Source organism: Equus quagga, chromosome 9 (genome assembly GCF_021613505.1).
Source record: "Equus quagga isolate Etosha38 chromosome 9, UCLA_HA_Equagga_1.0, whole genome shotgun sequence".
In the NCBI taxonomy this organism is placed as follows: domain Eukaryota; kingdom Metazoa; phylum Chordata; class Mammalia; order Perissodactyla; family Equidae; genus Equus; species Equus quagga.
Genome location: NC_060275.1, coordinates 1,126,421 through 1,143,172, shown reverse-complemented (window position 1 = coordinate 1,143,172; position 16,752 = coordinate 1,126,421). Strand labels below are relative to the sequence as shown.

At 38.1% G+C, this 16,752-nt stretch overlaps 1 protein-coding gene across 8 annotated transcripts in view; it reads left to right on the top strand.

Moving 5' to 3' along the window:
• ATP9B (ATPase phospholipid transporting 9B (putative)) overlaps positions 1 to 16,752 on the top strand; it is a 280,330-nt gene that overhangs the window by 30,767 nt on the left and 232,811 nt on the right. For 7 of the 8 annotated variants that reach the window (XM_046672314.1, XM_046672312.1, XM_046672317.1 and 4 more), the window contains 2 exons: positions 12,333 to 12,483; positions 15,178 to 15,291. In XM_046672314.1, the coding sequence (XP_046528270.1) occupies positions 12,333 to 12,483; positions 15,178 to 15,291 (265 nt within the window). The remainder of the gene's footprint in view (positions 1 to 12,332; positions 12,484 to 15,177; positions 15,292 to 16,752) is intronic. The other variant, XM_046672313.1, reaches the window with a different exon arrangement.

Here is a 16,752-nt window from a genome sequence, read left to right as displayed (position 1 = left end):
GTTTTTTTTTTTTTTTTTTTTTTGGAGGAAGATTAGCCCTCAGCTAACTACTGCCAGTCCTCCTCTTTTTGCTGAGGAAGCCTGGCTCTGAGCTAACATCCGTGCCCATCTTCCTCTAGTTTATACGTGGGACGCCTACCATAGCATGGCTGCCAAGCAGTGCCATGTCCGCACCCGGGATCCGAACCAGCGAACCCCGGGCCGCCGAGAAGCGGAACGTGTGAACTTAACCCTGCGCCACCGGGCCGGCCCCCGCAGTTCTTCTTTTTCATGGTGTCCTTGTCAGGCTTTGGTATCAGCGTGTTGTTGGCCTCGTAGAACGTGTTAGGAAGTGCTCCATCCTCCCTAATTTTTTGGAATAGTTTGAAAAGTATAGGTTTTAAATCCTCTTTGACAGTTTGGTAGAATTCCCCAGGAAAGCTGTCTGGTCTGGGGTTTTATTCTTTGGGATGCTTTTGATTGCTGTTTCAGTCCCCTTCCTTGTGATTGGTCTGTTCAGATTGTCTGCCTCTTCTTGACTTAGCTTTGGGAGATTCTAACAGTCTGAAAATTTATCCATTTCCTCTGGGTTATCCGTTTTGTTGGCATATAGTTTTTTATAGTATTCTCATATAACCCATTGTGTTTCTGCAGAGTCAGTTGTTATGTCTCCTCTTTCATTTCTGATTTTGTTTATTTGAGCTTTCTCTATTTTTTTCTTTGTAAATCTGGCTAGGGGTTTGTCAATTTTATTTATCTTCTCAAAGCACCGGCTCTTTGTTTCATTGATCCTTTGTACTGCCTTTTTTGTTTCAATAGCATTTATTTCTGCTCTGCTTTTTATCATTTCTCTCCTTCTGCTGCCTTTGGGCTTTGTTCGTTCTTCTTCCACTAATTCAGTTAGGTGCAATTTGAGGTTGCTTATTTGGGATTTTTCTTGTTTGTTAAGGTGTGCTTGTATTGTGATGAATTTCCCTCTTAATATAGCTTTTGCTGTATCTCATATGAGTTGACATGGCATGTTGTCATTTTCATTTCTCTCCAGATACTTTTTGATTTCTTCTTTAATTTCTTCAATGATCTGTTGCTTGTTCAATAGCATATTGTTTAGTCTCCACATCTTTGTCCCTTTCTCAGCTTTTTTCTTGTAATTAATTTATAGCTTTAAAGCATTATGATTAGAGAAGATGCTTGTTATTATTTCAATTTTTCTAAGTTTATAGAGGCTTGCCTTGTTTCCCAATGTATGGTCTGTCCTTGAGAATGTTCTGTGTGCACTTGCGAAGAATGTGTCTTCTGCTGTTTTTGGATGGATTGTTCTATATCTGTCTATTACAAAAGTCCAGCTGTTTTAGCTTTTCATTTAATTCCACCATTTCCTTGTTGATTTTATGTCTGGATGATCTGTGCAATGATGTGAGTGGGTTGTTGAGGTCCCCTACTATTATTGTGTTATTTTGGATATCTTTTAGGTTTGTTAATAGTTGCTTTATGAACTTTGGTGCTCCTGTGTTGGGTGCATAGATATTTATAAACGTTTATTTCTTCTTGATGTAGTGTCCCTTTGATCATAAATACCACCCCTCTCTGTCTCTCTTTACCTGCCTTATCTTGAAATCTGCTTTGTCTGATATAAGTGTTGCAACACCGGCTTTATTTTGTTTTCCATTAGCTTGGATTATAATCTTCCACTCCTTCACTCTGAGCCTGTATTTGTCATTGGAGCTGAGGTGTGTTTCTTGGAGGCAACAGATTGTTGGATCTTGTTCTTTAATCCAGCTCGCCACTGTGTGTCTTTTTATTGGAGAGTTCAATGTCTTTACATTGAGGGTGATTATTGATGTATAAGGGCTTACTGCTGTCATTATATCACTCGTTTTCCAGTTTTCCTGCATTTCCTTGGTTTCTTGTCCTATGTGTTTTGGTCTACCTATTGAATTATGAAGTTTTTTATGCTGTGTTTCTTTGTTTTTTCCTTATTTATTTTTTGTGTGTCTGTTCTGCTTTTAAGTTTAGTGGCTACCCTGAAGTTTATTTTCAGAATCTCATGCATAACGTAGTCCATTTTCTGATGGCTTCTTATTTCCTTAGTCTAAACTGATTCAGTCCCTTTCCTCCTCCCCTCCTAAGTTTTTATTCTCATTTATTATTCCAACTTGTGTTGTGAGTTTATGGTTAAAGTGACAAGTTTGTCTTTGTTTTTGATGTTTTCCTTCCCTTTAGCCTAATGCTATAGTTGAATATTTCCTATTGTATTCTGATTCTATCTGTCTCCTTACTGTGTGTTTTGTGATCCTTTTCTCTTTCTCTTTCTTTAGATATGAGAACCTTCTTGAGGATTTCTTATAGGGGAGGTCTTGTGGCAATGAAGTCTGTTAGCTTTTGTTTGGGAAAGATTTAATTTCTCCCTCATATCTGAAGGATATTTTTGCTGGATAGAGTATTCTTGATTGTCTTTTAAAGTTTTGAATATGTCATTCCAAGCTCTCCTAGCTTGTAAGGTTTCTGCAGAGAAATCCGCTGAAAGTCTGATAGGGTTCCTTTGTAGGTTATTTTCTTCTGCCTTGCTGTGTATTCTTTCTTTGTCCTTCACTTTCACCGGTTTTACTACTATGTGCCTTGCAGTAGGTCTTTTACATTGACATTTTCTAGGAGACCTGAAAACTTCCTTTACACACATTTCTCTCTCATTCCTTAGATTTGGGAAGTTCTCTGCTATTATTTCTTTGAGCACTGTCTGCTCCATTCTCCTTTACTTCACCCTCCGAGATACTGATGATTCTTATATTGCATTTCCTCGTTGAGTCAGCTATTTCTTGGACATTTTCTTCATTCCTTTTTAGTGTTGGTTCTCTCTCTTCCTCTGTCTGGCGCCATTCAACCTATGTTCGCTTATGCTGATTTGCTCCTCGGTGGTGTCTACAGGGTCATTCAGGGAATCCGTATTATGTTTTATTTCTTCCCTTGTATTTTTCATCTCTAGAATTTCTGATTGATTCTTCTTTATAGTTTCAATCTCTTTTGTGAAGTAGCTCCAGAAGTCGTTGACTTGTTTCTCTGTATTTTCCTTTACCTCTTTGAATTTTATGACAATGGCTATTCTGAATTCATTGTTGTTTAGTTTACTTAGTTCTGAGTCCTCAGGGCATAATTCTGGGTGCTTGTTTTCCCTCTGGTCTGAAGATTTGATAAATTGATGGATGCTGGAAGAAGGACGGGTCTTCCCCATGGTGATATTATTCAGTTGCAGTTACAGCCCGTCACCACTAGATGGGGGTTGAGAGCCACGTATTCTGAGCCTTCTGCCTTGAGCTGAGATGGCCGGCACAGTGTGTGTGGGGGGCAGTTTCTCTTGGGGCAGACCTGGGTTTCCTGATCACCTCTTGCTCTCTGCTCTCCTGAGGTGTTGGCTTGATAAGGTCACCCCACTCGAAAGCGTTAGCCCCATTAGAAGGCTTCCGTCTGGGTGGCAAGGGCACCCGGGAGTCCTGGGTGATCCCCCGGACGTGCGGCCCCTCCCCTGCTCCTTCCCTTATGGAGCCTCCTGCGGCAGCAATCCCAGTCTTTAGGGGAGGGAGTGAAGTTCTCTCTTAACCCATGCCAGCTCCTCCGAGGGGGGCTCCATCCTCTCCACTCTCTGTCCTTTGGCTGCTGTGGGTCTCCGAGGATTCCTGTGTTGTTAGGATATTTTTTGTTGGAATATGGTTGTTCCTTTTTGTTGTATGTTGGAGGGGAGAGAGTCCTGGGCAAGCTCACTCCACCATGACACTGACGTCACCGACTGTTTGTTTAATCATTCATTTATTGCAGAACATTTAGGATGTTTCAGCTGTTTGGATATTATGAATAAAGCTGCTATGAACAATCACGTACAGGTTTTTTTTGTGTGGACATAAGTTTTCATTTCTCTGAGTCAAATGCCCAGGAGTATGATTGCTGGGTTGTATGACAAGTATGTGTTTAGTTTTTAAAGAAACTACCAGACTGTTTCCCAGAGTGGCTGTACCATTTTATATTCCTGCAGTAGTGTGTGGGAGATCCAGTGTCTCCTCATCATTGCCAACATTTATCATCACTGTTTTTTATTTTAGTGTTATGATATGTGTATAGTGACGGTGCATTGTCACCTTAATTTGCATTTTCCAAATGACTGGTAAGGTTGAACATCTTATTTGCTGTTTGTATGTCTTCTTTAGTAAATGTCTCTTCATGTCTATTTCATTTTCTAATTGAATTTTTTTTCTCTTGAATTTTGAGAGTTCTTTATTTATTTTTCCCGTGAGTCCTCCATCAGGTAGGGAGTTTGCAAGTATTTTCTTTCACTGTGTAGTTTTTCTTTTCATCCTCTGAAAGAGTTTTTCATAGATCCAAAGTTTTTAATTTTGATTAAGTCTAGCTAATTGCTTCTTTTTTCTTTTGTGGATTTTGCTTTCAGTGTCATGTCTAAGAAGTTTTCACCAAGCCCTGTGTCTTGAAGATTCTTTTTTAATAGTCTTAAAGTTTTACATTTAGATCTTTTTTGAGTGAATTTTTGTATAAGGTGGAAGGTTTAGGTTGAGGTTTGTTTTTCTGCTCAAGTACCATTTGTTGAAAAGACCATCCTTCCTTGTTGGGTTTCTTTTGTGCCTGTGCCAGCAGTCACTTGGCTCTGCATGTGTGGGGCTCTTGGTGTCTCTGCTGTTTTGTTATCTGTCTGATCTTGTGTGTCTGTGCCCTGCTAGTGCTGCTCAGTCTGTAGTACTCTCTCTCTCTAAGTCTTAAAATGGGGTAGACAGATTCTTCCTGTTTATCTCTTCTTTTTCAAAATTCTCTTAGCTATCCTACTTTCTTTGTCTTTCCATAGAAATTTTAGAATAATCTTGTCCATAGCTACGAAATCCTTAGGGGGCTGGCTGGAACATACACTACTGGGTGGAACTGCAGTGGTGAGAGTAGACGTCTTTGCCTTGTTCCCAATCTTAGAGAGAAAGCTTTCAATATTTCACCATTAAGTATGATGTGATCTATGGTTTTTTTTTTTTAAGAGGTTGCTCATCTAAAACTATTCACAGTTTTCTTTTTTAAAATCTATCTTGTATGGTGTTGGTCTAATACAAACAGTTTTGTCAGATCCAGAAGCAGGATCATGATAGCGGAAGCCACGTGGAAGGATGATGTACCTATAAAGGTAAATAGATATGTGCCATAGGTCTGTGAAGAATAAAGGAAAGGAAGACTAATATCCATCCTTTTAGGCAGGAGGAATATAGGGAAGGAAGAGTGAAATAGTGGTGGAGAAGGTGACTTTTATCTTCTCCTTACCTGGGACATGGGATCATCTGAGTGGGGAGGTGACGGGGACACAGAGCAAGACTGAAACCAGAGGAACGTTGGTCGTGCTTTGGTAGAGATCATCAATAATCAACAGAGAAAAATCAATAATCATGCGTATGTACTGAACCTAGCATAATTTTATACTGTTTGTCCATCAGGAAGAGAGCCTAAGCCATCACAAGCCAGCTATGGAAGTGAGGTGGTGTGTCGTGGTGGGGATGGTGGCCAGTGCTGTGAATCGAGGAGACAGCTGCAGCAGATAGTTTTGGGTGGTGCCACTATTGCAGTTTGATGACTGTGGGTGCAGTTGAGAGCTGTGTGTTCTCCATTAGTGTGGGGTGGAGGAAGCTGTGGGGCCAGTACCCAGTGGTGCTCTTCCTCCATGGCATGCACCTTCTTAAAGAAGTGGGCATTCTCACCACTGTTGACAGCCAAGAACTGAAAGAGTCCCTCTCCTGATAATTCAGGACTAAGCGAGAAAGTGAATCATTGTCTGACTTGACAAACCAAAGCCCTTGCTCTTTGCTCTGTGGACTGGGAAAAGTGCTAGGACAAGGGAGTCTGGTCCAATGAAGATAGATCCTGATTTGTAGCCTTTAAGTGGAGAAATGCCTGTTTTCACCATCCTAAAGGGAACCCGACATGAAAATGTGTGGAATTGAGAAGGCTGAGAATCTGTGTAGTGAGCATAGAGAAGCACCGAGTAACAGGAGCCTGTCAGAAGAGTTGCTGAAGACTGAGCAACTGGGAGTGGCTGCTGATGGGCATAAACCTGTAAGGATGTGGATGGTTTTGTGTTAATGGTATGGACTTTAAAAGGGCGTTGTGTGTTTTGGAAGTGGTACTTATCCATGTGAGTCAAAGAGCTGCCTAGAATTATGGACTTTTAATGTTATTAGTCTCTTCCTAGTGCTGACTACATTGTTGAATTAATTATTTTTGGTCTTTTACAGGATTTTGTTTTTACCAAATGGAACATAGCCAAATTTGGGATTTCATTTGTAATATATTCCTTTTATTAAGGAAAATATTAAGACTATATTTGAAAATGTAGATGTTAGCAGCAAAACACTCATGTTTTAGGGAAATTAAAATATCTCGATAAAATCTACAAGATGTGTATTTAAAGTCTTGATGTTAATCAGTGGCGATCGTCTGGAGAAAGCTAACTGGACTGCGGTTGGCAGGCTTTGGTCAGCCCTGTGGCACCACTGCTGCGTGTCTTCTGCCATGTGGAGTGAGAAATGAGCTGAGATCTTGTCACACACTTCTTATTTAGTAGGCATCTGCTATACCAGGAAGTTATTATGGCAATTAAAAACTGTATCTTACAGAACTGTTTGTACATTTAGCAACTTCAATTGGTCTTATTTTCTTTATTTCATATAAATTTTCAGTTTTGAATATTTGCTACCTTTTTATTTCCTAAATACCAGGCATTATAAAATTCAATGTTACTAACATTATTAGATGGTGGATCAAAGAGTAGAAGATATATAAAATTACTTAGTTGAGTTGTCGGAGGAAAATGTTGGTGAATATTACAGTAAAGGTAGATAGCAGATAACATTAATAAGTTGTAAATATTTCGATGTGTTTCTATTTGTAGATTCTGTAAGTAGTAACGCTTATCTTAAAATTATTCTTAACTCCAGGGACTGAGTAGGCTTTAATTCTTTTATGGCTTAAGAACTGTTTTCTCTTTTTATTATTCTGCAAGAATTCCAACTCTGACAAGTTGAAAGAATTTTTCTGTACTCTGTCTTCTAAGACTTTGAATGTCCTGCATTCAGGCAGATGTCGTTCATGAGTTACTGTGATGCACGTGGAAAGGTGTAGCTGTCTGGTGAGGGGCGGTGTCTTTCTCATGAGATTTACATTTCACTCTATCAAAAATCACTTTGTTCCTGTGAAGGTGGAGCTGCTGAATGGCATTTCCATATGAAAAGGGGGGAATATCAAATGCTGGGATTATTCCTAGTTCTAAATGGCCTCTATGCTTTCAGTTAATCTGCAGCACATTTGGGGTGTAGAAGCATGGGAAAATGCTGATCTTTTAAGAAGACCTGAGTACTGTGTTGCTTTTGGTTTGGTAACCAAGGGTACCTGTTGGATATAATAATTGTCTTTTTTTTTTGGAGGAGGAGGCTTTCTAAATTTTGGGAGTTATTTAACTATGGGTAGTTAAAATTTTTAGAAGATAGGATCTTGGTATATAAAGATGCTGTATTTAATATTAGAGTACTTCTTTGATTATAGTCGTTTGTGAAAAGCTACTAATCCTAAAACGTTTTAAGAAAAAGTATAATTTGTGCACTTTTGGATTTAGTTTCACTTTGAGTTGACGATGTAGGGCAATTTATATATAAATGAGAAAGTGTCTTCTGAATAATCAATAATTTAGAAAATATTTAGTATGCATAGAAATGTCATTAGATAAAGCTCCTAGTTATTTTCTTCCAAGATCCTCTTTTTGGTTTTCCCTCTCATTTATCAGTATTTGTCAGTATACTTTGCCCTCAAAAATTGTTCATTATTTTATTTTCTCCCTTAGCTCTGTAACTCAAGGCTTACACATACTTTCTTGATTACAAGTATTTTCTTTATTTTTGGATTTATGCCCTTTACTCTTAGCATTGAAGTCACCTGTCTTCCCTTTCTGGTCCTGTATTCTATCTGCATAATCCAGTAGCAATTCTGGTGGAATCACAGGCTTTTAAAACCCCAATCCTGTGTATTCATTTAATTTTGTGAAGTAGCGTGTGATACTGGCTCCCTAACCACTCCTCTGTTCTGTCTTTACGTAAGGAAATAATTAATAACACTTTCATTTGTTAAGTTATTCGTGATACCGAACTTCTTAATCTCAAGTTCCTGTGCCTGATGCACAGTAAGCCAAACACTGAGACATCGGTACTTGGAGATGGAGAAAGATTTATTTGAATTGGCCAAAACGAGTAGGTGGGAGCCTGGGTTTGCCCAAATCCACCTCCCCAAGAACAGAAAGCAAAGGGTTTTTGTAGAGCTAAGGGACTTGGCAGGAGGAGCTTCGCGGAGACAAAGGGTGGTGATTGCAACCTTCCTGAAGGCATTCTCTTTCTTCTGCAAAACAAGCTCACAAATCCCCAGACCCTTGAGTCACCCGTCAAGTTAAACAGGAAAAACAGCAAATTGGTTAAGGTCTACAGTAACCCTCAGGTACCCAGCTTCTTTAGTAGCAAAGTGTTATGAATAATTTAGTTACATCTTGGAAGTCTAGGAATCATAACTTTTTTCTGTATAGGGTTATAGAGAAAAAATTAATAAACTGGTGAAATATATATGTTTTTAGCTCTTGAAAGCTATACCATCAGTATTTCAAATACCAGCAGGGTCACCCATGGTGGACAGGTTTCAGCGGAGCTTCCAGACTAGACAGACTAGGAAGAAGGACCTGGTCACTCATTTCTGAAAAAATTGGCTGTGATAACCCTATGAATAGCAGTGAGGCACTGTCTGACTTGGGGCTGGAAGATGAGAGGGTGGTGTAGAAAGACCGGCAGGGTTCCACTCTGCTGTACATAGGGTCACTAGCAGTTGGAATCCACTTCACGACACCAGCAGACAAATTTAATTCGTGGTTTATAGAATGTGAGGCTGTGGAAGCTACTGGAATCTTACTTCATGTGCTGCTGACAGTGGTGTTGCTGTTGAGGTTTTGACTCTAAGCTGATGTTTCTAGTGTTCGTGTGATACAGACCGCCATACTGGACAAACAGTGCTTTTACATTGATGGAGCCTTTTACCTGTAGAAGGATATGTTGACATCAGCATAAACTCTGTAAAATCCACAGTTTCTAAATTTCATATGTATTTTTTCAAACACTAAATTTTGCCTATCTGTTTCATCTTAGATTTGTCTGACTTTTGTACATTAAACCATCAGACTAGGTAATTATGTTTTTGGGGACAAAAATGCATATGTGAATACATTCCTCGAGGATTTTTGTCATGTTTGAAATGCTGAAGGGAATTTGCATGTACAAAGCCCATACTCACCTGTTGTGCCTGCCCCCATGGTGTTTGGTGTACACTAGCCGTGCTCAGTCGCTCTCCCTGATTATAGGAATATTTCAGATCCTGGTGTCTGAAATGTCATATGTGTGTGTGGCAGTCATGAACCAAAGTGGCCATTGAGCTCTTGAAATGTGGCTACTGTGACTGAGGAACTGGACTTATTTCACTTAATTTTAATTAATTCAAATTAAAATAACTACATGTGGGCAATGGATGCTTTATTGGACAGTACAGATATATTCAGTTTTTGTGCGAGAGTTAGTGCTATAAGGTTGGAGACGTTTTGACACTGGAAGGCAAGTAGAGTGACAGCAGAGCTCCTTGAGTGCTTCCTCTGTGGCAGGCATTGTGCCAGGGACTTCACAGTGTGTTAACACTAATCTTGTCATTCCCTTCTTTTTTCGCTGAGGAAGATTCTGTCTGAGTTGATATCTGTGTCAGTCTTCCTCTCTTTTGTATGTGGGTTGCCAACCATAGCATGGCTGCCGATAAGTGGTGTGGGTCGGTGCCCGGGAACTGAACCCAGGCCACCAAAGCAGAGCATGCTGAACTTAACCCTAGGGCCACGGGGCCTGCCCATCTTATCATCGTTTTTACGGTTGAATTTTGTCTCCAGAATCGTGACTTTAAAGTTCATGTTTTTCCATTGAGTTTTGTTGCCTCCTCATAAATTGTTCATTTATTTTCATCATCTATTAAGTGGCTGCTGTGCTATTTACTAGACCAAGGACAGGCAGCCTATAAAAATGGAGAAGAGCCAGCCTGACTGTTGTTAGTGTGGTGAGAACATCGTTGGGATCCAGGCGCTGGTTTCAGCTCTGCCATTAACCAGTTGTTTCATCTTAGATCACTTACCTTTGTGGCCTCCAGTTTTCTCTTATGTAAAATGTGGGAATTGGGCATCTATATAGAGTAGTTGCAGGTGTTAGACACTGCGATTAAATCCAAAGTTTAAGAAAGAATCCCTCCTAGCTTGTACAACATGAGTGCATAACTTGGGTGACATACCTAGGATTTTTGTGCACTGGGAGTACATGTTGTAACTAGATAAGAGGGTGGCAATTGAGATCTGTTGGGGGGGAGGGGCTTGTGAAGCAGGAGGCAGTTTTGTATGGGTGTGCTAAGGTGGGTTGGGCTGGGGGGCAAGAATCCTTGGGAGGGGATCTAGGCCGTGCTGTAAAAGCAATAGGAAGTGAGATACAGTCATTGGAAGCTCATTATATTTTGCCTGAAGCCTTATTTAATTTTTGTTTCATTCAAGAATAAACAAGATCATATATTACCAACATTTTACTGAACTCTCCATGACCAGTCCCTCCCCCTCACTGAAAAACAGTAAAGGTGGGAATACTTATTTTGACAATCTTAAATCAGTTTAATAATGCCCTAATTTATAATTGTTGGAGATTTGAAAGTATGCTTTATGTGTGGAGATGCTATCTCTTCTGATTTGCTTTTAAAAAAGTGATGGCAGGCAGTGATAAGAACTTTCTGTTCTTGCAGAGTTGGATCTTTCTTTGTCTGCTCCAGGTGAAGCAGGAGGTGGGATGGGGGGGAGTTTGTGCTGACCTGCTTGGCCATGCCCTTGGCATCATCAACCCCATCACGGGGTAGCTGCTCAGGATAGCAGTGCTGGCAGTCCTGTGGCGAATGCCCACACCGCGAGGACAGGGAGCTTCCGAAGGGCAAACCCCTGTCCTTCCAAACTGAAGATTTTCTGAGCATAGCTGAGAACTGGGAAGATATTCAGTAGGGATACGCTGATTTCAGTTTCAGCACACATACGTATTCCCTCCACCACTGATGCCACTGTGGGTGATTTGTAAAGCAACACTGTCTGGTAAAGTCAGTCTAAAGAGTGAGATCTGTGTGATTGGGGGAAAGGCATAGTGCGCCCTGGGGGAGGACGTGCAGGATCCCAAGATTTAGTCTTGATGTGTCGAACTCCCTTTATAACCACACCTTCTGAGACTGTTGTCGTCACGCAGAATTTCATGTTAGCTTGTGAGCCTACTTTGTCACAAAGTGCAGTTAAGACTTTCTGCTTTATCCTGCTGGCTTGCTCTTCTAGCCTTGGCTACATTTAGAAGATGAGGTTTAACAACTTCTCGTAATAAACCATTCTGAGTCTTTCTTTGCATTTTGGAAATTTGAATTAAACCAAATTGCTAATACTGAAGTTTAAATTCATGATTATTTTATGCTTAATAGAGATGAATTTGATACGTTTTTATCATTTTCTGAAGTATTTTAAGAAAAGTTATCCCACTCGAAATTTATAATCTCTACCTGGAAATAGTGGTTTGATGTCCAGGAAGGGGAAGCGTGTTGTTCCTGGACCCTTGACACTATTGGAGCGAGGATAGATTTAGAATTTAAGTATTTATTGCACAGATAAAGATAGCTATATGAAAATATTTATATCAAGCTTTTAATATTGTTAGAATATCCCAGTAAACGTTAGTATCCTTTCTGAATACTGAATTGAGCCTTGTCTTGATTTTATATTAAGGCTACTAGAAAAGTCGTCTTTTAAGGAAGGAAGAAACTGATTACCTCAGAGAAGAGAGGAGGTCACATCCTGGATTAATGATGCCTGAGGACCTTTGTCTTGGAATCCCTGAATGGTATATTGAGAATTATCAATAGCATTCGGGGATCATTTTCTCAGCATATAAGGAATTGACTGCTTCAGACTGTTAATGGTTTTACTTTGCCAGTAAGAGAGTTTAAACAGGGAGGATAATTTCCCTGAGGTTCCAGCAGTTCTTATCTCACACGCATACAAGTCTCTTTCAGTGTTTTCAGGTCAAATTTAAATTAGTATAACTGACCTATTTTAAGAAAACCCCTACAGATTAGCATTAGGTCTGCTATCCATGTCTGGTAAATATGGAAACAATCAGTATTGGCTCTAAATACCTAGAATTAATTTAAAAACTTTTTAAAAAGCATATGCAATATGTATCTTTTGTTTCATGCAGTTGCTGTGATTGGCTGATAAATATTTGTCAAAGAAAGAGAGAACTGAAAGCTCGCACAGTGTGGCTTGGATATCCTGAAAAGTGTGAAGAAAAACATCCTCGAAATTCTATAAAAAATCAAAAATACAATGTATTTACCTTTATACCTGGGGTAAGACTATTAAATTCTTGAAAATGGGTTGCATATCAGAGATTGCTCCCTTCCTTTGTTTTCATTGTTTTCTTTTTAGATTTTTTTCCATGTTAATTGTGTCATATCCAAATCAGCATCCTTTTGCTTTTGAACCATCAGTATTTCAGAAAATTATTAAATAATTCATACACATTTTTAATGGCTCCATCATAGAGTTAAACTCAAGAAAATTTATAGTTTGATTATTGCCTTCAGTTCTAGATAAATGTTATAATTATATTATTGTAGAAATAATCAAGTAAAGCTAAATAAAATTATCAGAAAATAAGTAATAAATTTTGTTTGGCTGGGAATCTGTTTGGAGGGAAAAGTAAAATGTAATGTTTAAAGCCTGCCAAGGAACTTCACAATGAAAGTTAAATGATTTTTTACATAAACGTGACTCAGTAACAAAATATACATTTATAGATATCTTTTCTACTTCACATTATAAATTTCAGTCCTTGTTATATTGTTATATCATTAGTTATCTTTAATCAGGTATTATGTTAAATTTAAATACGAAGTTTAAGTATTTCATTACTTTTTTTGTTGTTAGTGATATTTCTGACTTAAATTACAAAACTGAGATTATATAGGTTTAGAATAGTTGAATAATTTTTGCTTTTTGCACATGATTCTCTATTTTAATAGATTTATCTTTCTAAAGGCAAAAGAAAGCTGGTACTGGTTATATTTCCATATCAAAGTTTTTGAGATGTTTTAGGTATTAGCTATTGTACTATTTTGCAAGAAAAATCTCTTGATTATGTGAAATGAAGGCTACTTTATCTTTCATGTTTTCATTTAAATAATCATATTGGGCATTTATTGGACTGACTTTATATTGGGCATTGATTATCCCCTACCACCTGTCTTCATCTATGTAATAGTTGGCAAATACTTGATGTCTAATATGCTCCTTTATTAAAATATGCAAGACTAATGGCTTCATAATTAAAAGACTAGTCTTTTGCAGGACAATAAAATGTAAACTGTCTTTCAGGCAGATAAATATTCTCACCTTTATTGAATGAAGCTACTGTTTCTCCTTAGGTTTAAATTATTAAATACTCTTGGATTGGCTAAGAATTGTACATTTCCCTAAAGGTCATGAAGTTCATTCATAGACAATAAAGTGTTGATTGCAGTGGTTTGAAATCAACAGTGCGGTTTCACTTTGATCAGAGTAAATTCACGTAGCCTGCCGAGATTGGCTGTATTCTGAAAATACCTGTGGATGTGTCTGTACAACTGTTACTGTGTGAATGATTTTTTTTCTTATATTGTCTCTTAAATTAGTCTTTTCATCTAAGACGTAGTATTTTAGAAACATTTGGTAATTGCACAGTAGGAATTCTATGCCATTTTTAGCACAAATGGCAATTGCTGAATTGCTAATAGATGTAATTTATGCTAACTGAGATTTTAAAGAAATCACTGAGGAAAAGAACTTTCTCTCCTGCTGAGATTAATTTATAAAATGATTCAAAACATTTTTAGGCAGCAGTTGAACATGATTATGAATATCGACGTGTTATCAGTGTAACCGATTTCTCAGTCACTCACATAACTGTATGATGATGTAAATTATGTGAAACTCTGGCTCCAGACTCTGACAATAAGTACTTAACCCATTGCTCTGCTCTTGTTTAAATTTCTGTACCTTACAAGTTGCATTAAAAAAATGGCATCCAAGGAGATTTTGATTTGCACTTTGCAAGTTTCCTTATAATTGTAGTGTGCCATTTCCTCATCTATAAACATGAGTTTTGTTCCATTTTGATTTTCAATTTAAATCTAATAATTTGAGGCATATGTAAGTAGAATTCTATTAATATAGCAGATCTTGGGTTTTCTTCCTTAAAGATAATTCTATTTGAAAAAAACAGTTGCACAATTTGTGTTCCTAAAATTTAATTGAATAATGATATTTATTTTTTATTTGGAAATATTGTTGAAGATCAATTATCAAGAGACTGTAAAGAAGGTATAGGTAGCTGTCTTTCTGAAAATTGGTCTGTACTTTACATGTTTTTATATTTTATCATTTCATATACGTTAAGGGAGGTAAATACTTAGAGGAGATTAGGCATTTTTTTTTGTGAAGTCGTACCTGTGTACGTTTTACTTGTTCACTCAGTCTCTGTAAAGCTACCCAGATGTCCACATTCAGAAAACGTGGCTGTCATATGTATCATTTCATAAATATAAGGTTAACATGACTTTTCCATTATAAGGTTTTCTGAATTGTTATCAAGATGTGCATTTTTGTATATGTGTATATACTGACTTACTAACATTAGGAAGGTTTTGCTGTCTCATTTGCATTGACATACACATAAAGATTTATAGAAGATGAGTGTGGAAAACTGGAAAATTGCATACGGGAAATTAAAAATCTTTTGGAGGACACCTTTAACATAGTTGAAAGTTCTAATGGTGTTTTTTCAGTTTATTTTAAATATAATTTTGGGGTAACTTTACCTCTCTTTATTTGTGATTTAGTTATTGGAAAGCCACTGTCAAGATTTTAAATTTACTGTGACTCAGGGCATATTCTCACTGTTTGATGGAAATGTAGTTAGATATTGTGCTGATTTTAATTATTTAACTGCAGTATTAAAGATATGCCTTGCAGAGATTGTGTTAATTTTTTCTTTTCCTTTTTAGGTTTTATATGAACAATTCAAGTTTTTCTTGAATCTCTATTTTCTGATAGTATCCTGCTCACAGTTTGTACCAGCATTGAAAATAGGCTATCTCTACACCTACTGGGCTCCTCTGGTAAAAGAAAAGATTTTTGAAATTAAGTTAAATTATTAAGTGTTTAGAGTATAGTTTTAAGAGTTGAAGGGTAAAAAATAAGTTGATCAGATTTTAAAAAACATGATGTTGTTGCTGTGTGGCATTGAACTCTTGTTAAAAGGTAATAAAGAGTCCTGTTACTTAGGTCCTCTGCAGCCCTGTAGCAGTGTAGGGAAGTGTACTGCTGCAGAGTCGGGGAGCCTCCAGGTCTGGGCTGGGGAAGCTGCATAGCCCTGTGCTGTGGCCTGGGAGGAGTTTCTGTTGGGCATTCTGCACCTGCCTTGGGGTAGCAGGTCTGTCTCCCCAGCCCAGCTCCCTCCTTTGCTGACAGAGCTGTTGGGAGTCATGGTGTGGGGTCTGTAGGATCTGCTCAGGAACTCTCTTGACATCCTGACAGATGGACAATCTTTTACCTTTGGTTGACGGTGACAATTATAAAGTACATCAGTCAAGTCTAGGAGATTTGTGGTTGACAGCTCAGTGGATAAAATTTTTTGAAAGGCAAATGATACTTTCTGAATATTTCCATTTCAAACATATGCCATTTCGATAGTTTTATGCTGTTTACTGGTAGTTTTCACTAATTTTCAGCTTATATAGATAAGATGTGTGTTGGCTTTCTTCCTTTCACCTAGGAAAAAGTACTGCTTCCTTTTGTTTGTTGCCTTTTGGGCAGATTACCAGTGTAATCCAGGTGAGGAAACATAGTGAGTGAGATCACTCCTTTAGTGAAAGAACAGTGCTCTGGTTTCCCACCTCAGGCTGCCTTCAGCATTGGGAGTCTGAGCCAGTGTGCTCTTGAGTTTGTCTACTCTGGGTTGTGTGCCCTGCCACCCAGCAGACTGCTCCTCAGTGCTGCAGGGGGACTGGAGGAGAGTGTAGAAACCTCGTTTACAGGACAGGGTGAGCCAGCCTCCCATGCTGTTCACACAGACTTTAGGGTAGCTTGGATTTGAGCAGCCAGAGTAACTTTGTATGTAACATAATTACAAAATCACTGAATAAATGAATACCTTTTCCACATAGTAAATTAGCAGGATTGAAAGAGACATTGGTGCTGACAGTGTTAAGCTGTGGTGGTCATCCACTGAGTGTAGATATCAATCTCTACAGTGTAGCCTTTCTACAGGATAGTTTGTTAATATTTATCAAAGACCTTAAAAATGGATTCACCATTTTTATTGGGGAATTTATCCTAAGGAAATAATGATTGGTCACAGAGTCTAAAGAATGTCTGTTATTTTTTATAACAAAAATTATTTAAAAAGTCAAATGTTTGACAGTAGATTGTTTGTGCTATATGGCATATGTATGTTGGAATGCTGTCTTGCTGTGTAGCTTTAAAAATGATTTTTAGAAAAAGTATTTAATAACATTAAAGGTATATATGTTAAAATAAATGGAAAAAAGTAGGTTAAAATACATATAGAATGAAAACTA